General features: G+C 44.1%; 1 protein-coding gene across 1 annotated transcript in view; it reads right to left on the reverse strand.

The window, feature by feature from the left end:
- Nucleotides 1–23,317, reverse strand: part of tll1 (tolloid-like 1) — a 45,660-nt gene that overhangs the window by 17,233 nt on the left and 5,110 nt on the right. Inside the window, exons 4-14 of the mRNA XM_070977771.1 lie at nucleotides 10,459–10,581; nucleotides 10,177–10,257; nucleotides 8,908–9,081; nucleotides 8,690–8,807; nucleotides 6,867–7,045; nucleotides 5,950–6,055; nucleotides 4,191–4,315; nucleotides 2,700–2,815; nucleotides 2,137–2,239; nucleotides 1,236–1,352; nucleotides 933–1,078 (exon numbers count right to left, since the gene is read on the reverse strand). Coding sequence (XP_070833872.1) covers nucleotides 933–1,078; nucleotides 1,236–1,352; nucleotides 2,137–2,239; nucleotides 2,700–2,815; nucleotides 4,191–4,315; nucleotides 5,950–6,055; nucleotides 6,867–7,045; nucleotides 8,690–8,807; nucleotides 8,908–9,081; nucleotides 10,177–10,257; nucleotides 10,459–10,581 — 1,388 coding nt within the window. The remainder of the gene's footprint in view (nucleotides 1–932; nucleotides 1,079–1,235; nucleotides 1,353–2,136; nucleotides 2,240–2,699; nucleotides 2,816–4,190; nucleotides 4,316–5,949; nucleotides 6,056–6,866; nucleotides 7,046–8,689; nucleotides 8,808–8,907; nucleotides 9,082–10,176; nucleotides 10,258–10,458; nucleotides 10,582–23,317) is intronic.

Here is a 23,317-nt window from a genome sequence, read left to right on the forward strand (position 1 = left end):
ATAACAACATCCCTCTATCCTTTAACATCGTCAGTGGAGCTGCAGCGGCTGAAACCTCTTTTAAAGAATATGGTTCTTAGAGCCTGTCAGGCAGACAGTAGAATAAAACAACAACAGAATGGAGTAGAACACAATGGAAAAGAACAGAATAGAATACAACAGAACAGAAGGGAACTGCATTGAAAAGATAAGCACAGAATAAAACAGACTGAATAGAACAGAAAATAGAATACAACAGAATAACAGAATATAACAACAGTATCAAAAAGATCAGGTTAGAATAAACTAGAAAACAGTAGAGCTGAGAATAGAACAGAATGGAGTACAATAGAAAAGAACAGAATATTACATTATTAACATAACAGCAACAAAAAGCTCAGAATAGAATAAAGTAGAAAAGAGCGGAACAGGAGCACAGTAGAACAGAACAGGAAATATGATAGAACAGAACAACAAGAATAATAGTAATACAAATAGAATAGAATAGAATAGAATAGAATAGAATAGAATAGAATAGAATAGAACACAACACAAACAGTGTGTGAGGCTGGTTCAACTCGGCTCCTGAGTGAACGCGAACTTTGTCCTTTGACCCGACGTGTGTGAAATCAGGTTGAGACAGATTGAGTCATTTAGCACGCTGACATTTTTACAGTGCTCAAACTACACAACTAATCCTCAACTGCCTGCTGTGTGTCTCTGTACACACACACGCACACGCAGGCGCGCACACACACACACACACACACACACACACACACACACACACACACACACGTACGCACCATCACTGTTATTAACTTTCTAGCGGCCATACGAGCGTGAAATTTGACCCAGACATTCCTGAGCACACACACACACACACAACATGAGAGAGCGTGCGCACACACACACACAAACACACACACAAACACACATAAGGAGTGAGTCACCTCGAAGGCCTGGAAGCTGAGCCCGACATTGTATCCCTCTGACACAGTGATCCTCCACACACACTCTTTGGAGGGTCTGTAGTCATCGGGATAGTTGGGAGACTGAATCTGTCCTGAGTCCTTCGTGATTTCCCCTCCACAGATCGCTGCACAGGACAGAGAGACGGACGAACGGACGGAGGGACAGGATGCATTAACATTAACCGCACTGACCAGCACCGCCTGAAACTCAAGTATGTACGAATCGTGCCAATTCCGACGCGTTCATTCATTATTTGTTTGTTTCTCAGGCAGAGGAGTTACCTTCATAAATAGCAGCGAAGCCTTTTCCCACCCAGTTGCTGCTGCTGCGGAACTCAATCCACATCCTGCTGTCAGTGGAGATCAAGACATCAGGAACTTTGTCTCCACAAAACCTGCCTGTAAAACACACACGTAGGAACAAACCCAGAGCTGCGTAAGAAGTGTGACGTGAAATATCTGAGAAACACACTTCTAAACCTCGTCGCACTTCTTCCTGTGAAGAGTCTCTGTTCAGACCGCACATAAAACACAGCCTCCTCAATCATTTCAGCGCATGTTCGCACAACTCTGGCAAAAATACACAGAATCATCCGGCTAAAAAGTTTGACCCTGGAACAAATTTTGCTGCAACGCTAAGCAGTGTCAGCTGGCAAAACAATGAATTGGCCATTAAATACATTTCATACGATATGACTGATATTGTGCTATTGTCAGCCTGACCGTGGCCTTGCTACGGTGGCCCTGAGAGCTCAACACAATGCAACTGGACAAAACACATGCAAGTAGAAAAAAAGACAAGCAAATTAAGAAAACATCATCACCGATTTGACGACACGTGTGCAGCATTTAGAAAAAAGCTGCAACAAAACATGACAAAAAACAGAAAATCTGCAAGTAGTAAAGACGATAACAGAAACTTGTTTCCAGGGGACACTAAAAAATGATGAACACGCCCGAACACGCCCGAACACGGCTGGGTCACGCTTGTTGTCCCACCAAAACAACAGTTTAGCTCATTTTTCAACACGACGTCAGTAACTTCATGAGTCCCAAACCAGGGAATCAAGCCTGTCCCAGTCACGTTCGTCACTTTTCAGTGTCCCCTGGAAACAGATGATGTTGTCATCTGTACCACTCACAACACGTTTCTGTATTTTGGCCTGCGCTTTCTTGATCTTACCGAGCAGTGGAGCTTTCCTCCAGTATCCATCCCGAACCTCAATGTAGTCATACCAGCACAGACTGCTTTTATACAGATCCATGGTGGTGAAGTTAAGAACGATCTGAAGGAGCAAAAGTCAATATTTGAGGTATGTAATACAGATGTTTGCAGATCAGAGGAGGGGAGGCAGAAAAGAGGAAGAGGACGGTACCTGTGGTGTTGAGATATAATCAATACACAGTCAGGCTGTCAGCAGTGTCTTATTGTTACTGCATGCGCATTCACAGCACTGCAGGGTGCTGCTGTGTGTCTGTCTGAGCATGTGAACCTGTGTTATTCACGCTGTGGGGACATAAATCTGTTTACATGGCCACACTGTGGGCATTAGCTTCCTTTAGGGGACGAAATTCAAGTGTCTGTAATGCAAATCATCAAATTTTAGGAGACTAATGAGACTTAAGTTAAGGTTAGGGCTCAGCAAGTTATGTTTGGTTAGGGTAAGTTTCCAGGAAATGAAGGTAAGTCAGTGTAATAGACACACAACTCTGTGTGCGTGTGTGTGTGTGCGTGCGTGCACCCACCTTTTCTCCAGGTGTAACAGATATTCTCCAGACACAGTGTGTGTACGATGGGTATCCGTTGGGGTAACCAGGAGACGAGAAGTTGCCCGTTGACTCTTGGAGCGTCTCTCCGCATGCTACAACACACACACACACACATGCACGCACACACACACGTGCGCACACAGAGATGGGGTTACATTTTTGTGGTGAGTCCTGCTGTTGTGCATAATCCTTTCAGCTGTGTACGGACACTTAGAATCGGTGCATTACTAAAGAACTCATGGCTTATCATTCTCAATCTTTTACTGCCGATTTAACAAGATAAATATACTTCAGTGGATTTTGTCAGAATACACTCTATAATATGTGATCTGCGCATGTGGAAACTGTTAGACATGTACAGTATTTCCGATTCGGAAAGCAGCACAGGAATTAAAATCACCCTCCCAAACAAACTCATGTTTCATGTTGTCTTTGGCGTGTCTGAGGTTTGCATGTTGGAGGCTGCAGCGTGCGTGTTTGTATTCCTGTGTGTATCAGTACGCATGTGAGGTCCGACCACAGTCATTAAGCCTCATCACCACTGAGCAGAAACATTAAACACACCCCGGTCGTAGGCTTTTCTGTACGCGAACAAGCGTGAGCGACTTCAAATTGATCGCGATGAAGACGACAGAGAAAACAAGTACAGCTGGACGGACTTGGTGGGAAATTATCGGACGATGCTGCTCTCTTTACTCCACATTCTGAGTTTAACGCTGTCGTTCCCTCTCGAAAGGAGGTTAGCCAAATGCGCCCCTCCTATCCCATCATGCATGCTGTTTTCCCCCACAATGCCCTGGGGCTCTGTTCATCTGTCAGTGAATATGGAATCACTCAAATATGACCTTATAAGGTGAAGTTGTATCTATTTCCAGCTGGGACGCACCAACACAGTCGCTCTCTCTAGAATCATAACAGATTAACATTTATACTGTAATAAATATGTAGTTACTAACATTAACAAATAGATTAAATGACTTACATGTGACATCGGTGAATTTAAGCAGACGAGAGTGACGACGGATATTATTTAATGTTTGTCTCGGATACAGTGCGTCATGCGTACACGATGAGCGAAAGCGTGAACTCGTCGTGGGGACGTGTGCATGTGTGTGGGCCGAGATGTGACGCCGGCATTCACGATCGTAAACCTTTGCGACTTGATCGGCTTGAGAGCAGATCCGGATCACGTCAGAGCCGTACATCAGGGACAGAGCGGACGCCAGAGGAGCACGGGTGTGCGCAAGAACTCATGGGAAGAGTGTGTGTGCGACGTGTGTGTGTGTGAGACCCAAAAACAGAGAAACACATGGAAAAACAAATTACCCAACTTCACCTCTGTGCCTCGGAGGATGCTGGGGCGGGAAAATTTTACACCAAAGATAAACAGAGGTCATCTTCTTTTTCAACAACACACACACGCACATACACACACACACGGTGGTCTCATAGTAAATGTATCAGTACCTGGACATCTATACAGCTTCCTTGCCTGTGCAATGTCTCCTTTACTGAGCCTGGTCCGCTGACCAATAGCAGGCCGGACGCCGTTTTCGTCTCTGGATGGAAGGATGGTGTCGAGGAACATCCCCCTTCAGGGAGGAAAAGTGAGATTTAACACACATCATGCTCAGATTTCGAGGAAATCAAATCAAAGATTACAACACGCACGCACATTTTGACTCAAAACAGAATAATATAATTCATGTTCTGAGAGCGACGTCACCTCAACGCGAATACTGATCGCCCCCCTGATGCTGTGTTTGTGTTTTTGTCTGATGTTTGAGCTGGAGCTGGAGGCATAGAAAGCAAACCCGTAACGGCGCTCGCTGCCAAACAACTGGCTGACTGTAAGATGGTGGAGATGTCTCAAACACGGGAACAGATTTCATGCAAGTTTCCATTAGTTTTACTGCGCTGGTGAGCAATTACTTATAATTTCTTCCAAAGCAAGTGTGTTATAACTGTAAGTGTCAACAACTCAGACACTGAGCGGTTTCTAACCTGAGAATCGAGAACTCCCACAAAGGGATGCAGGACGAGTCTATGTGGTCATGAGAAAAAACGTGTTTTGCTGCACAAAATGTGTTAATTTAGACTTTCCTCTTATATTCTGGCATTTGAAATACAAGATGATTTTAGCTTTTCTGGTCTCTGAAAGTGGTTTAAACCTGTAACAAGCTGCAAACACAACATTGACATTTCATCACATTCTGAGTTGACATGGCAAACCTGAGTGCAAACATTACTTATTTACAAATTCAGCATTATCATTTATTTGGAATCGTGTTTCCGGACACCCGGGGAATGTAAATCTAATATTTGCCCCTTTTTGCTGTTTTTGGTCTCCACCACCCCTGACGGAGGCGCCATTTCTAGCTTTTAGCTCCTAAATGCTGCACTATGTTCACCAGCTGGTTGCTAACAGTGTCTGTCTGCTGCTTGGTGCTGAGCAGGTAGTAAACAGTGGGTTTTTAGAGCTGCCTGCTGCATGCGTGCATTTGACTATAATTGCTTGAAATATGGAAAAACAGAAAAAAATACTTTTTATTTGAACTTGTCAGAAACAGAAGACAACTTCTAGTGACAGAAGGTGACAAGGAGATATTGTTTTGACAGGTCATGAGCTAAAAAGATTGGGAAACTCTGCTAGTTGCCTTACTGGCACATTTCTTTAACATCTGTATTATAGTTATAGTGTACAAATACTAATATATTAGCATTTAGTTTATACGGAATTACACATTCTGGCTGGCTTAGAATTTGTTTCCTGTAGTATTCTGTCGACATGTTCAGAAAGTCACCCAAACACATGTGGGCAGGACATCTGTTCTGTTTGTTACACATTGGTCGCTTAATAAAAGTAAAGAGTTGTTCAAGCACAGCACGGCAATAACCATGATAAACACAGTTAATATTAAAGACGTCTGGAGGTTAATTCACTTTGTCCGGAGGAAGAAGAACAGTTGCAGCTCTTTCTGTCTTAATTGTTAACACGTTGAGCCTTAACTTGCCCTGGGTGATGAAAGCTGGTCAGGCGTAGCTCTAACTGTCAGCTCCACCCCAAAACACTGAACGACGTCAGCACGGAGAGAGTCCAAAACGGTCACCGTTTCTCAAAGTTACACAGCTGACTTTAAAGTTGAGAAACATCTGTTTTGGCAGACTGAGTGTCGGATCTGTTTTATAAATTTAACACGAGTCGAGCGATTGTGCCGCGGGTTACCGTGAGAAGGTGTTCCTGGCGTAGTGCATGATGCTATCAAAATCATATGGCTCCCCGAGAGAGTTGACCTCCCCTGGCTCCATCTTGAGGAAGTTATACTCCTGGCCTGGGAACCACACATATTCACATACGAATGCACACACATGCAAGGACAGCAGCATTAGTGTAACCATTTAGTGTGCTACCATTAACGCAAACAGGAAATACATTTTTTTACACAAAAAAACAGAATCAAAGTGATGAAGTCTGGGTAGATATGGCATTTTACTGAAGTCCAGTACAGTAGCGTACGTAGCTCTGCAACATGCTTCTAAATAAAAACTGCGGTCAGGTCTCACACACCGCTCTGTCATGTGATTTAACACCTGTCAGATTGCGCTGTGGTGCAGACGAGTGCGTGGGAGGAGAAGAGACTTGAGGTGACTTCACAGTCATTAAAAGCCTCATTCACACACACGCAGAGCCGGACACAAGTGAGAATTTGAAAAACCTGCACAAACGTCCACAAACGTCCCCAGCTGGAAACAACCCTGAACGACTCCAACCGGTGGAGGAGGAAGTATTCAGATCCTCTGCTAAAGTAAAAATATGACTATCAAACCCCCAAAATACCCTGTTACAAGTACTCCTGATAATGTTACTTGTAGTATTTAAGTACAATAAGGAAAATGTATATAAAGTAAGATTCCACAAAAGTTGGGACGTTGTGTAAAACTTTGTAAAACTCTGTTTGTAGCCAGTAACTAAATGACGATGATGATGAAGTAAAAGCACAATAGAAGGAGTAGAAGTATAAAGTAACATGAAAAGAAAAAAAGTCCAAGTCCAGGTAAGTCAAAATTGTACTTAAGTGCAGTACTTGAGTAAATGTACTTCGTTGCTGTCCACCCCGCTGCATCCTGGGTACTAAGTCTCACCTGGTTGGATGTTATCCCGGATGATGGTCACATGATCGTCACGGTCAGGCCTCGTGTGCTCGTGCCAGAAGCCGATGACGTGACCCAGCTCGTGCACCACGATGCCAAACTTGTCACAGTTCTTGCCTATGGAGATAGCCTGGGGCCCGTTGCCACGACGACCCACATAGGAACAACACCTAATAATGATTAGTAGATGGCAGGGAGACAGGCGGATGATTTTGACTCCACGTTTGGCAGTGGAAAAAGCATGAGCAGTGCTGTACTGAAACACACACACTCTCTCACACACACGCACGCACGCGCGCGCACACACAGAGTCTTTTCAGGATTTCCTGCCCCGTACTACGTCCACCGGAGGAAAAGCGGCAGGATTTATTTACATACAACGCTCCGATAACGCAGCGGTTTCATAACCCGACGTGAAAAAGCTGTGAGAATTCACATATCGCTGCTCACAGAACACAAACACACACTCTTTCTTTTTTCTGGTTAGCCGAGACGTCCGTGCCAGGCCCGCAAATCTGATTAAAGTTATCCAGCGAGCTGATTGCAGGGTAAGGCTCAGGAGTCACTGGAGTAGATAGACGCTTTGCTTCCAGCATTTGCAGCTCTATAGTTAAGAGCACGACCGCTTCAGCCACAACAGGTGCCTCAAATGTAACGTTTCTTTCAAGAACTATCACTTATTTTTCTGCATCTCTCCGTTTCTTTCCATCACACAAGCTGCACATCCAAGCTGCAGGGTATTTATACATCAGATTAAAGTGTCTAATCTCTGATGGAGCCAGCCTATCGCAGGGCACGATACGGCCAGCATCATCAGTTAACACGCAGACCTTTCAATCAAATATTCAGTTAATATTAAGCACAAGCAGCCAAGCAAGAACTTGAATAATGTGAAAAAAGTACAATCTAAAACCATGATTTAATTTAACTAATAAACAAGACCACAAATGTGACCTGACAGCCGATGCTTTTGGCACTTGATAGTTTTCAGTACTTGGCGCTGTGGACACATTTCGTCAATCATCAGTGAGGTTTGATACTCAGGCCTGTTAACTTGTGGTCGAGGGCTCAAAGACTTCCAAAGATATGAATATATGCCCGGCTGGATTGCAGGAGAAGTAAGTTCTACGCTGTGATAAACTGTTGGTCGAAAGCTTATCAGAAAACTGAAAAATGTCCATCACGGGTTTCCAGAGCCGATGGTGATGTCTTCAATTGGCTTCTTTTGTGCAACTAACAGTCAAAACCTCTGAATGAAATACAGAAAAAAGGCAGCGAGTCCTCACGATTGATATTCCAACCAGTGACTGTTTGTTTTTGCTTGACCGATGACTTTAAATAATCGATTATCACAAACGCTGCTGGTTCATTTTCTGTTGATCATCTAACAAGTTTATCCAACTTGTCCTTCCAGCGCTCGTATCAAATATCCTACACATCCTCTTTCAAGCGTCTGCACAACAGCAGCTTGGAGAGACAAACCCAAGCATCCTGATGTCAGCCGCTCCAAAGCCTTACAACTTACAACCAGTCGGTGAAGTGCCACCACTGTACAAACACACTATGACCCCGCCGTGCTGCCACTCAACAGAACAATGCACTTCTGCAGAGCACGAGCAAAAAAATTGCACGAACATACAAAAACGTCGACTGCGCGGCGTGATTGGTGGGATGGGGAAACAGGAGCAGGACAGGAAGGAAAGTGGAGCCATTGTTGAGTGACCGTATCGTCTCTCGCTGTGACAAGGTCACCACTGAACTCTAGGTACACACACACTCGCACACACACACGCAGAGAGATTCACCGAACTCACCCGCAGGGTCTGTAGGTGAACACGATGTAGCTTTCCTCGTCTGTCTTCTCAATGAACGTTACGCACGTCTGTTTCTCCCAGTGACGCATGGCCTGCTTGAACATGGCCCTCTGACTACCTGAAACACACATATTTCACATCCTTCGTTTACACAATCACACGTCGCTGTGTGTTTTGCTGTTGAGCGGTGCGGGCAGCGGTCCAGTGGAGCTGCTTACCAGTGAAGTTTCCTCCGATGACGTAGGGAATGACTCCTCCAGGCCATATCCTCTCAGCCCGGGACGTGGCCGCTCGGGGAATACGGCTCTTCACGACGTTCCCAGTCTTTCCACCTTTCCCAGTTTGGCTCTTGGGACTTGCAGCTCCCTTGCTGGAGTTCTTGGGGAGATAGTCTAACAGAGCGAGGAGAGAGAAACAACAGTCAAGCCTACATTTACTTCATCACTGGTCTATTATTATGAATATGAGTTCATAAATGTGCTCTGAGATTATTGGATCACACTGTTTCTTATTATATGCGACCTTTTGGAGTTTGTTCTCAGATCAGAGGGTAATAAACTCAGACAGATATAGCTCTGCAGTATTTATTCAACATTTAATCTAAGGTTTCTAATGTATGCTGAATTAAGTGAGTTGTGCTAAAAAAAAGTGACTCAAACATTGTGTAGTTGCATGTCAGTAGAGCTGTGGCTGAGGTGCAACTGAGCCCACAATCAGCGAGCGTTAAGAAGGAAAGCAGGGTTGAATTGTCTCTTCATTATAAAACTGACTCATTTCAGCCTGTAGCCTTCATCAGGAGAGCCGTCTGACATAGACAAAACAGTAAAATGGACACTCTTTATTAAATAAAGTCTAAAAGCGCCAGTGGTTGGCGTGATCAAAGCGGTATTCACATCCTGGCAGAAAAACAAGGCTCTCGTGCTCTGCATGCCACTTTGAGTCTGGGAGGGTTTATTTACTTCTCAAATGTTGATTTGCAAATACTCAGTGTTTGTCTCCAACCATTTGCAAGTTGTATAATGAGCCAAAATAACTTCTTGCAAAGGCCAGCAGGCTGCAATGCAAATATTAGAGTTAGATCGCTAAAGAAGCTCAAATAGCTCTTGAAAAGCACGTGGTAGATAAATTGGTTTGACAGCTGATATTTCACCCCGCAAACATTTTTCAGTTTCACATCACGCATCAGCACGCAACCATTCACTTCCATTCATTTCACTATGCATTAAAATCAGCCTGCATGATTTGAAACGTATCATCGATCAGTGAATTTTTGAAGTTTGTCTTTGGCAGAGCATTCATAGCTGCTAATCATAGCTTCAAATCTCTGCAGAGAAGTTGCTTTTCATTATGAATGGAAGTAAATGGACAAAGGTGGTATGTCAGCAGTAATGTAAATCACAGAGGAGTTGTAGTTTATTGGCTGAAGAAACACCAGTCCGGTCATTTTAACAGGAATCAGCGCGTGTCATAAAGTTTAGGTTCCTTACCGAAGCCAAACCTGCGTATCCTCTCCAGCAGCAGATATAAAGATCCTCTTTTCTTAGAAATGTCATGTTCCTCCTGGCCACCTGACACACACAAGAGCCAAGAATCAAACATGAACAATGCACAATAAATGCTGATATCCTCAGGTGGCCCCCGTCTACTTCCTTCCTACTCAAGCCGCTTCACTCTGCAGCCGACGGATAGCGAGACAGTTTGAGAGGAAACGTGAGAGAGAGCGTTACACGATGATTACTGAGTGAGAGTGAGATGCTGAGTCCACTTACCAGATGTGTGCCCCTGCCGGGAGTGTGTGTGCATGCGTGTGTGCTGCGTCAGGTCTATCGTCCTGTCAATCTGAAACATGCGCAGGTCCTCTTCGTCTAAAGCGATGTCGCCCCAGAAAACAGCTGGAAGTTAAGAGAAAACCCTCTGTTACGATCACAATCAACAGCAGAATCACTAAAATCAGCAACATCGTCTCTGGAAATGACAAGTTTGTTATTATCAAAAGTCCAGTTTGATATTCGTCTGGATAAGAAGCGTCACTGGAACGAGATCGGTGTGTGTGTTTGTCACTGATTTACACGCTTTATGGTTCAAACTCAAGCTTTTTTCTTTATTTGGATTCCCATTAGCTTCCATGAAGTGGTTGCAAGTCTTCTTGGGGTCCAGTCAAAACAACAATAACAAAAACAATTTAAAAATCACAGTGGATCACTATGGAAACCAGAACAAAACTGACACAAACACCAGACACCAACTTCACACACTTGACCCAACAGGTCTTGCTTTCTATTCTCAGATCTGCCTTATCTCAAAAGTAAGACTGTAACAGATCCAACAGGAAGCGAGAAAAGCCTGATATCGTTCCTGTTAATTCTGGAGCGGTGCACTCTGGGTGGGAGGCGGCCATGTTGGCTGCTGTTGTTTTGGTTAGTGAGTTAAAAGTCCAAGCAGGTGTGTCATATTTTTCCAGGCGTAAGTTAACAACTTATATCGTCTTTTATGCATATCGTTTGCATGTTTTGTGCTGCAACACGAGACAGATGTGCCACTAAAAAGTGTCTTATTCTGCTCTTTGGGTGCAGTTTGATAATTATGTGTTTGTCATTCATAAAAGCCTCATAAAACGAAGTGAACCAGGAACCAGGAAATAGCTCGGCTACGGTGCCTTTAAACCCCAGATGACGCAGTGGACAGACTGTGGTTGGACCAAGTAGTGCACACTGACCACTTTTCTTCAACAAGTGGGCTATGAAAACGACTGGATCTGAACAGTCGTTTGCGGTTAACAGTGTTTTGATGTCCCGCTGTTGCTGTTTTTCGAGGCTGTTCAAGCTTGGACTTTCAGTTCAGCTCAAGTACGAACTGTTTGATCCACTAAGACCTCCAGTGCAGAGCTCAGGCTGTAGGCTGCAGTTCACACACCAGGAAGCAGCTCAGGTGTTTTCATTACCAATAGAGGTGAAGTCATCGATTGAAACCTCTGGGTTATAGCTACACTGCTGTACCACAGGCGTCGCAGCTTCAGTCACTACGATTACACACCCAATACTTCACTCAAATACCTAGAAACTTGTGTTTGAGATCAGCCCAGAGAGCTTAGCGCAGCTTTGTTTCCCTCCCTCCCAATCCTACGCTCCGGGTCTTTCTGTGACACACACACACACACACACACACACACACACACACACACACACACACACACACACACACACACACACACACACACACCCGACCCCGGTGGTCTTACAGTGGTCTGATATCAGGCCATGTGTAAGCCTTTTGGGAAGTGGCACCACTGTCCCCTCCTCCTCATCCTCACGTCTTCCTTTCCTCCCCTTTTCCATACGATCTGGCTCAAAGATTCAGAGAGACTCCCGCTCACTGTCCACAGCCATGAAAGCACATGTCCACATTTCATCAAGTCTGTCTTACAACAACATGTGTCCCTGAAACAGTTACTGGTCGCTGTCATCATTCCTCCTCTTCGCGGTCTCGTTCTCATGTGATGCCAGTGGAAGTGGAAGGGGACAGAGTCCTCAGTCCTCAGTCCTCACTCTGTGCAAAAATGCATTTTTAAGTTCAGCCAAGGCCAATATGAGGCATCAGCCGTATCAAATCAAGTGGGTATTTTGTTATTACTGCTGCTCAGCAAGACATTGTTGTCTGTGGAAACACATAGAAAGAATTTGCAACTTGGGAAGATCCCCACTTGATTTGACAAACTCAGACTGCTGGACGCCCATGTTAACTTGAAGGATTCCAGCGACCAATCACTCTTTCAGTGCACTGCACTGACACGAACCTGCCCTTCATTACGCACTGTGCGCACGACTCATAACATAGTTTGCACTGTGGACAAATCAGCAGCAAGCAGAAATGTTCATTAGGTGTCATAACTCCAGATTTTGAGTACAGGCGCAGCCCTTATCGCTAGTGGGCTTATCCCTCGCATGCCTGCAGGACGAGGGATAAACCCACTAGCGATAGCCTTAGAGGGGGAAGCTTATATGAAACTGAACCGGTTAAAGCGTTCAATGTTGTTTAAATAAGCAAAGCACAGCGTGTTTATTTTGAAATGTAGGTAACATACATCCTAACAGTACAGTGTTCTCAGAGATGAAACAACGAAACTCAGTTTATTTCTTATAACGGACCTCTGAATTCCCACCCGCTGAGAAGTAGATAAAGCAGGGAATGATCTGTTATACACAAAAAAATGTGTATTCAAGCATTAAATGACTGCTGCACTGATACCGACAGTGGTGGTGTGGACTGTATATGCTGGACATTACGAACGCTTTCTCTCAACCTGAAACTCCCTCCTGTTCCCACAGCATGCCTCATCTGCTCACCTCTCTTCATCACCTTGCTTCAAACCTTTCCTTCCCTACTGCTCATCCTCATCCTTTTTCAGCACAACACTAAAACCTGCCATATATATGTGGTTGTGTTTCTGTCCCACACCCCTCAGCATCAGACAAAGCACATCTTGGATCCCTCGTTCACCCACTTTCTCTATTTTTCCCCCTCCCTCTGCGTCCATATGTACGTCCAGCCTCTAACAATGAACAACTGCATGATTGCCATCGCTACATGATTAGCTGAGCAGAGTTACTGCCCTCCACGGGGATTCAAGACACTAATACATTAACAATGGCATGGGAGAAGCTTGTCACTTAGCTAATCAGGACTGCCACTAAAGGAAATGGGGGGTCAGGGTGCCATTGTGCTCGACTCGGAGCTATTGTTGCAGTGAGGAGCAAACCACAATGACTACAGATGGTTTACAAATCATGATACCAGATGCAGAGTGGAAGCGTGTGCTGCTGAATGGTGGTGTATGATCGCTGGGCTATATAGATATGAGGATAACGTTAGGATATAAAGGATAGAGCTGCTGTAATGTACTAATTCTCACTGGTTTTATATCTATTTCTTGTTATATATCATAAAAATCTATGATGTGGACAAGATGATGTAACACTGAACGGTTTACTCTAAAACCTTGAAGAAATTATGTGAAAAAATCTTATCACATATGGCTTTAACAAAGATAAAACACCTTCAGACTGTTTGTTTTATTCAACATTTGCATGTAACCCTAACCCTTAATTAACTATGCTGTCTCTTCAGTGCCCTCTTTGTCTGAATCAAACTGCAAGGCCACACAGGTGCAAGGACAGATTCATTCTGCAGACATGCTTGGACATGACCAACAGGTGTTTGGACATTTCATTAGCACACCATCACAGAGTGGATACAGGTGCAGAAGTAAAAGAGGTCTGAAGACGACAAACTACTTTGCATTCAGTGATGTCCTGGTAGCCACCGAACACATCAGTTCTATTCATGTATTGTTCAATTTGTAATGCAAACAAAGCTTTTGTGACACATATCTGCAGCTGTTATTCACATAGTTATGAAGCGGCACACTGTGGAGCACAATAAAATGTGTTCCCCTTGTGTGTTCTTTCATTTAAGAGATATAAAAACGGCTGCATTCAGTGAGTCACTGGCCGAAAAGTACAGCAGACAGATATTAAAGAGGTTTATTTGACTCTGAAGAGGTTGGCGTTGGAGTGTCTGGGCCATAGAAAGCCGTAAAAATAACACAATTACACCAGAAGTTGTACTAAGATGTGGTCTGAACAGTCACTGGTACAAATGTTTGGGGGGGGTTTTGCCCCAAATTGCACTGTGGGCAACACAATTTTTACTGACACTCCCATTTACTGCAATCTGTGCCTAAGTGGTGTCATAGCGAGCCACAAAAATATCAAATGGGTGCAAAAAAAAATCCACTTACACCTATAAGAAACTCACACTTCGCCTGCAAAAGGTCATTATCTGTGTGATTTCTCATACAGAAATAGACCGAATCACCTTGCACCTGATATTCCCCTGGCCTGTGTTTTCTATTCGTGGGACAGTGTGTTTGTGACATTACGCAGCTTGTAGTTTCAGATATTTCAGGACAACAAGAAAAACTACAAGGACTAAAAGTTTTCCAGAGAAAAGGAGCTGACACAAGCAGAGCTACAAAGCGAGAAGAGGAGGGAGAGTACAGTGATAGTAACTTTGGCCCATTGATTGTTGGGGTCTTGTTAATCCATAGAGATGCCATAAATAGCCCAAAGTCAAGCCAGTGGGTGAGGACAGTGAGGCAGGGAGATGCAGGAGGAGAAGTATTGATCCAAAAACCCAGGACGTCCCAGGAGACCTACATCATGCTGACCAGGGCCTTGCTGTTCGCCCTTCAGCAGGAGCACTGCAGCAAACACACACACACACACACGCACACAAACACACACAGGCAAGAGTAATGCACCAAACACAAAGTGAAAGGAAGACTTCCCTCACACACATCCAGCACCTCCGACTGTGGCGTTTACTGCCTGAAGAGTTTGTGTTGTACTGATCAGCTTCTCAGAGAGAAGTTTACCCTGCAGCCGGGTAACAAACGTCAAACAGCGGCTCTGTGCGATGATGTGTGTGTGTGTGTGTGTGTGTGTGTGTGTGTGTGTGTGTGTGTGTGTGTGTGTGTGAGAGCTGACACATTTTCAGCTCATCCTCATGCAACAACGTGTACTGAAACATAACTCACACCTGAACAATACTGCACAAGCGTGTACTTCACTGGCACTTGCTGGGGCCGATGAAGTATGAAGTAAGACACGGTAACAATCCATCAGAGCTCGTCAGCGGCTGAAAGCTAACTCCCAATCAAAAAGCTTTGTCCGCTCGTCGTATCGTCTCGCTATATTTGCCTTTTTCAGAAATGTATCCGCCATTTCCAGAGCTTCCTCTGGGATACCTGCTGCTTACAGTCTGTCCGGTCACTACCTTTTCATAAAGTCGTGCTGTTATTGGCTGGACGCTACACACCAAATGCCCAAAGGTCGCAGTTCAGAAACGTCCCAAACACAGCAAAATAACACAAAAATAAAAATTATAGGCAGAGGGCAGAATCCCTGCAGATGAATACACCACCACACTCTTCATAAATGATGACAGACAGGGATTACTTTTGTAGTCTCCAACTCCTGCATAGCATATCTTTAACAAGCCCTGCAGTGACTGAACTGGTAACAGCTGGAGACACGAGTGAACAGAAACATGTGAGTTTGTACGTAGAGATCTGCACTATATGTATCTACTTTCAGAGATGTTTAAAATATATATACTGATAGAGAAAATAACATAGAGTATCCCTCCTACTTGCTACAATAAAAGATTTCTCTGTTCCTTTGACATTTTAAGGACTACAGTACAATACAGCAGAGAACTGAACACTGCTGAGTTATGCACTCATGCTGTACTCACTGGGGTGTATGTGAGACACACACACACACACACACACACACACACACACACACACACACACACACACACACACACACACACACACCTCACTAAGCTCCTCATTAAGCAAATATAAGGTCACACTGTAGGTGGGCTAAGATGTGTGTGTGTGTGTGTGTGTGTGTGTGTGTGTGTGTGTGTGAACATGTGCATGAGTCCTTCCACCTGTGTGATATTATTACACTGTATGTAACTGTGACGGTGAACGTACTGCAATATCAAAAAGAGATTACCTCGGCCCCGTTTGAGGATTTTCTCGAAAAGCAATCACTGTGGAAGCTGCTTGTCCCTTATTAACCCTTTCTGAGCAACAACAGGTGCTGCAGCTGCACATCATTTGTTTGTCAGAGTATGGCCAAATACAGTTGTTAAAAATGCCCAAAATTTACTGGTTCCAGCTTCTAAATTGTGAATATTCACAGGATTTCTTTGTATCTTTGATTTTTTGAACTGTTGGACAAATAAGACATAAAAATTCCTCCATTGACTCTGAAAGACTGTAATGGACATTTATTAGTATTTGAGACAACATACTTAATTGATTAATTGACACCTGCCTCTCACTGGCTAGAATCTGCCTCCAACTCACTCATTGGTCTGACTGACTAAACAAAATGTGAGACTCGACCTTTGTTCCCTTTTGCATACCTTCACTCTGTGTATGTAAATATGCATTAAACCTTAACTCATCCTTTGTTAGGATCATAGAAAGTGCAGCATCAGGCTAATGAGCCAATGAACACTGATTCCAGATCTGTGAGGGTGCACAGCCTCTGGTCTCCTGCATGTAAGTCAGTTGCACCACCCAAACCCTTCACACCTTTACTTCCTGCCTCTGCACAATCTTAGCATCGCTCAATGCTGCATATGTGTACATTTCTATGGGTGTTTTGATACTTCTCTGGATTGGAATCCATCAAACCAAGCTAACCACAGTCTCCATTGTCCATTGTGGAGAGACTGCAAAGCATCACTTTAAGTTGAGATTACAGCTCACAGTTTTCTTTGCAAGTATTTAAGATGGAATAAATACGTGCCACTTGGCAATCTAAGGTGTTGCAATGCGAAGAGATGTTGGAGTCGGTAATGTCATCGGTCAGAAATGTGGTTTTAGAGAAGAAAAAAAAGAAAAATGCAGAAGCTCGGTCCAAGTTCAAAAAGTTCACACCCCCACCCTCCTGCAAGTATGTGTGTCAGACAGAAAGAGACAGACGAAGAGAGGATGGGATAATCTCAACTCCTGTGACATGAGACGAAATAGTCACGAACAAAAGAGCTTCGTGTTTGTGTGATCATGTAGGAATGAAGATGAAAATCTAACTGAAACTGTAATTAAAAACTTGTCAATTTACCAGTAACACAGACAAGCTAAAGTGGGACTTTTGGAAGCAACAGATGCTTAACGTGCATCTGCAGACTTAAGGATAATGCATCTGTGATGTCAGAGTTCAAAAAACACCCTGAGTAACAAAAACACAATGACTAATGATTCATTTTTGGTGGCTTAAACAGTCCCAGACACTGACAAAAACCCAATTACACACCTCTACACCGACACATCACTGTGTGTGTGTGTGTGTGTGTGTGTGTGTGTGTGTGTGTGTGTGTGTGTGTGTGTGTGTGTGTGTGTGTGTGTGTGTGTGTGTGTTTGTCCACAGATAAGGATAAGCAAAGTTTCTTGCATGAACTCAGATAAACACAGATTGCAGAGCAGTGAGGCAAACAACTGGACATCTGAAACCACCTGGAAATAAAGGCCAATCTGATCATAAACAAATCCAATAAGGGGGGGAATACTGTCATCCTGCAATCAGTTCCTAAGGAGAAGATTTATCTTTTTATTTTTGAAACATAAATCTCCACGTTTCCAACTGTGTGTGCTCGTTGTGCAATCTCTCCAACCTGACAAGAGCACATCAGACCAAACACAAGCGCCAGCGGTGCAGCATGCACCAAAATATCATCGTGAAGCCACAGTGAAATTACAAAGTAAAGGTAAAAAGAAGCTGACCTAAAGTAAAAAGACTTATGATTTACTTTGCAACATCCGTCCTTGTTTGTTACAGTGCATCCAAAACGTAGATAATTACAATATTCAAGGCAAAGTAAAAGGAACATCCGCAACTTCAAAAGAGCACACGCTTAAAGAGCACTCCACCACATAAACTGAAGGGGATAACAGACAAAGAAATGCTCAGTATGAGACAGAAATAACACAATATCATATGACACAGAGAGAGAGAGAGCTGGTGTAACCTTTTAATCACATTACTGGGACGCTGCGATTCTTCTCTAGCAGGTCACGGACTTGGCCAGACATTGTGACGGGACACGATCGTGGCTCGATTTAACCATCAGGGTGTCCTGGGGGTGCACCCAGGGCCCCGGCAATGAGCAAAGATCAAATAAAAGATTTATAACAGAGAACAATGCTATTTTTGTGTGGGTGGAGGACAGTCCTGCTCTGGATGTCTTCCAGTCTGTACGTCAGGTGTGACTGAATAGCTTCGCTCATTAGAGGACTGATGTCTTTGCATCATGTTACTTTATTACTGCTGAATGAGTAAATAAGCAAATCATCTTCAATCTGATACGTCCGTGTTGTGTTCATCACTTGTTTCAGCTGTTACCAAGCGGCCAGGCTTAAAGACACCTTGTTAAGTGGATTCATGTTTGCGTGTTGGTGTTTAAGTGCTCTCCTCATCAAAACATGAACGCCACACATGTGTAATATCAGGTAACCTAAACATTGCGAAAACTGCTCTCTTTGTCCTCATTTTGGCACATGTGTTTGATCAGCTGGCCTGGTGAAGCATTGAAAACCTCAGAAAGGCTGAGAATACGTACCTGATCAGAAAAGCCATACAGTGATTACAGTGATTGGTTCTCACATGTTAGTTAGCTGCTTTGTATGGCAGATAATATTTGCCATGATGCTCCACCTTGTGCAAACTCTGCACAATTGCACATTTGTTGTGGCGGGCTGGCTGCACACAGGTCTCACATATGACTTTCAAGGACCGATGGATAGCACTGCTGGACATCCGAAGAATTAGCTGATTCTAGCAGAAGCTGAGCTGCATTTTGCTAAATTATGGAAATAGATAAAAGCAATGTCAAAAGGAAAAACTGGGCAGGTTACTGTTACAATGTAAGCATTTCTGTGCACTGTGATGGCTTGCACAACGATGGCAAGGAGTGCAAGGGGGATGAGGATTCTCAGTCATTCAGGTCATGCTTTGTCTACAGGTGCTCGGTTAAGGGCAGCTGGACCAAGGACATATTATAGATAACTGTGGGCTACATCCAGTTTTGTCTTTTTACACTTGTACGCCAAACAGAGTCAAAGGCTTGTGAGGAGCTAAAATATCAGACTGACGGACGTAGCTAAGAGTGTGTAAGTGTGCATCATACGGTGCGAGGAGGCTGCATCTGTGGCCACAGCTGGGTTCCTGCAATACTGTGGACAGCTGAAAAAAATCCGAGTTTGACTGTAAGCAGACGGTGGCTTTTCCTCCGCCAATAATGGCTGTATGCGAATGATTTCGCTGCTATAAATACCATCAGGAAAAGCTAGGTGACATAAAAGCAGCCAGACATTTAATAATTGAGCAATGCGTGGTAGGTGGGCGGAGTGACGGCGGTGCTGACTCATGGCTTCTGCAGCTCCGGAACAATGATGCTCCAAAACAAACAGTCGGCTCTCAGTGCGGCCGCCGAGTTTGTGCTGAGGCGGGAATCCTGAGGAAGACTTCGGAAGCTCAGTGGCAGGAGCACTCTGCTCGGGAAAATCCTGTTTAATATAATATGAGTGAGACCGCTCGGCCTCTAGCTCACACACACACACAACGCAGCCACAGTGTCAAACACACACGCATACACACATTGCTCTAGTTTCCTTCCTACTGAGGAATGGGGGAAGGGGTGAACAGTAGCTGCAGCTCACTGTCACGACATGGTGGGCTTCACTCTCTGAATGAAAAACTCAAAAGCGCACATGCGAGACACATGGGCACCGGCACACACACATTCAGCTGTTTAAGACACGCCTAGCACACTGATAGAAGACAAAAGTGTTGGTCAAACTTCTTTCAAAGCAGCTGCACGAACCCTGACAGTCAACAAAACGCCACCTGAATCCAGAAGGACTGCTTACATGTTGTTTCTATGAAGCTCTCATTTAATTGGACTTTAAATTGAATTGAACAGTATGTCTACAGGGCTGTACGCTTACTTATTTAGGTGGTAGCACTGGTGCTAGCAAGTTAAACATTTTAGTAGCACAAATACAAGTTTAGTAGCACACACAGTTAGTTAACGTGTTTATTGGCTAAATTAAATTTGCTAAAAAACTAAATTTGATACTGATAAGAAATTGTTGAACAAGTAAACTGATTCTTTAACCTTCATTTTTCCTCCACCTGAACACAACAGGATGAATTTAAACATTTTTAAACATGAAAAATCAACAGTGTTATATTTTCAGTGCGCATCAGTGAACTGTCTGTGCTGGTCTGAATTAAATATGGCCGTCCGTTCACCTGCCGCCATACAACACCTACAAAACACTGCCTTTCTGTTCTGGTCGTATACAAGCCAGGTGAAATCTTTTAACCACTGAGGTTTGGTGTTCTTAGTTGTTGCGGTTGATTTGTCACAAAAATTATACAAAAGTCGCAGTTTCCCGGCACAGATCAGCAAGGGCGGGAACGTTTACCCAGAAATGTAGTTCTTTTGTATTCGGATTGAGAAGGTCAGTACACACTTAGAACTACAACTCCCATGAAGCATTGTTCCAACAACTGACGAATAGGGCAAGAGACAGTAATATAGCCTAGTTTTCCCCACTATTTTTTTAGACATGATACCAGCGCAACACCTTCGCACTTGCGCTAGTGGATGCATGTTTCTCTTCCCACAGAATGATTTTTAGTAGAAAATGCGACGGAAATTGTCGCACTGTACAGCCCTGGTGGATCCAAGTTGAATCACTACCAGCTATGACACCGTGCACCATAATCATTACAGAAAAAACCTGAGTAGAAGATATCAAATTGTAACATAAAATTTGCACAAATTGCTGGACTTTGCAGAGTGTGGGGGGACGGAAACGTCGCTCGCAGATAGACAGCCGCTGGGCGCCACAGAGCGCCAGAGCTGAAGTTTCTGGAGAGATAAACAGCTGAAGTCACACCAGATCCTGCTCTGATTCAGAGCTGTTTGACAACACAGAGTTCATTTTGTCAACTTTTGGGATTAAAAAGTGAATTTATCTTTACTCTCCTTTCTCAATCTGTCTGCAGCAGCAGAGGTGCTGACCTCCGCTGTCGGGTGTTATAATGTGCAGTAATTGGTCCCTTCGTCCATGTTGACTGGTGACTGCTGGAGGGGAAATATACTTCATCAATGTACGGGGGGCATGAGATAGAGAAAGAGTCTCTAGTGAGGGCTGCAGAACACACACATGTAATATGCAGGTGTTTGGCTGTTTGATTCATGAGAGTGATGCGAGGTCGTAGCACATGTTGCTAACAGGTTAACAGCCACAGCCAATCTCCATACACTCGTTATACTGGCTGTTTTTAGTCTTTCACAACATACAGACATTTACCCTGTTTGCACAAACCAAAGATGGTGCAGTACAAAGGTTTCTCACACAAACAACCAAATGCATCATTGTACTCGACATGACTTTGAAACATACTGAAAAAGCTCTTTTTAAGGCAGCATGTGCTTCGAGTGGAGTGTCACCAGACCCTACAAAATGTTGGAGAAACTCCGATGGAGGCGCAGAGACGAGACTGAAACTGTTTGGATGCAAATTATGTCAAACTTCCTGAGTTACTGGAAACAACTAAATTGGCAACATATGCTTTTCTTCACTATACATGCAAGGAAAAAAAAAAAGACAACAGTGATGTCACGTATAACATCAGCACCCACCACACTAATACTTAGCAGCCGGTCTTTATCTGAACATCAGAAGGAGTTTCAGCAAACATGAAACCACTTCATGTAGGCAGCAGGGTGGAGATCGTCCCTCAAGTGGAAGCTCCTGCTTCAAGCTCCACATGGAAACTGTGATGTAACTATTCCTGCTACTTAAGTGCTCATGAAGTCGACACGAAAAACGACAAATTTACTATCTAGCTGACTCTGTGTCCAGACAGAAAAGAATAATTTATCACTCCAGGATTTGTTGAGCCTCATCTTGGCGGTTGCTTCCAAATAGACTGCTTCGGATTGTGCATGATGACCAGAACAAAACAGAACATCCTGCACCGTAACGTCTGAGTTCAGAGATGCACACCCATGAGTAAATGCACATCATGCACTTGCACACTGCTATGATACCCTTCTGTCTGTATGTGAAGAGGAGAATGGGCAGCCGGTCTCTTGGGTCACTCCTGAAGTCACTCGGACCTCGTGGTTTGTTTAGCTTTCGCTCCGTTTGTGTGAGCATTTTATGAGAACACTGATTTGGAAGGAAGCATGAATGACTCTTGAGTGAGCGTAGGGAGCTCGCGCACACTCCTACGAGTGTGTGTGCGTGCGTGCACGCGTGTGTGTCATCTCCAGCTGAGTAGCAGGATGCAGACAACCAGGAAGAGATAAGCGCGGGTGAATGGAGGGAGCTCTGCGTGTGTGTGCGTCGAGTGTGTGCGTTCGTGCGCATGTGTGTTCGCGCAGGGAAATCACTTCACAAAGGCCTGGAAGTGTGTGTTCTCCTGTCTACCAGCGTGGGACTCGGAGGAGATAAGCAGACAGCCAAATATTCCCCTTGTGTTTTCCCAGCAAAAACAGGAGGCGGAATACCAGCCACTCAGACCGATGCCACAGGGTCAGGCCTGGAATGAGCCGCGCTTCCACTTCTTACAAGGTGCACACACACACACACACACACACACACACACACACAGAAAGAGACTGTCACCAAGTCTTTACACACTGACAACAACACAGGTCCATAACTGGGGGGGCAACTAACAAAATGTCTTCATTATCGATTAATTTTTTCAATTCATGGACCGTTGTGCCTCTATGTGCACGCATGTACATGCACAGACTCCGGCTGGTGCATTTCTGTGAGTGTATCTGGATGTTAGGGTTGACTGAGGGACATTTTTGGAGATTCTGTCATGTAAATGGAAGATGAGCTTAAGATGGTGTAACAGAAGGATTTGGTTGGTATTTACTGTGTTATAATGACAGAAATAAGGCAGTACAGCTACTACATGGACCCTGAGGTGAGATCATTTTGTCAACTAATTAATT

This window comes from Chaetodon trifascialis, chromosome 2 (genome assembly GCF_039877785.1).
Source record: "Chaetodon trifascialis isolate fChaTrf1 chromosome 2, fChaTrf1.hap1, whole genome shotgun sequence".
Lineage (NCBI taxonomy): Eukaryota > Metazoa > Chordata > Actinopteri > Chaetodontiformes > Chaetodontidae > Chaetodon > Chaetodon trifascialis.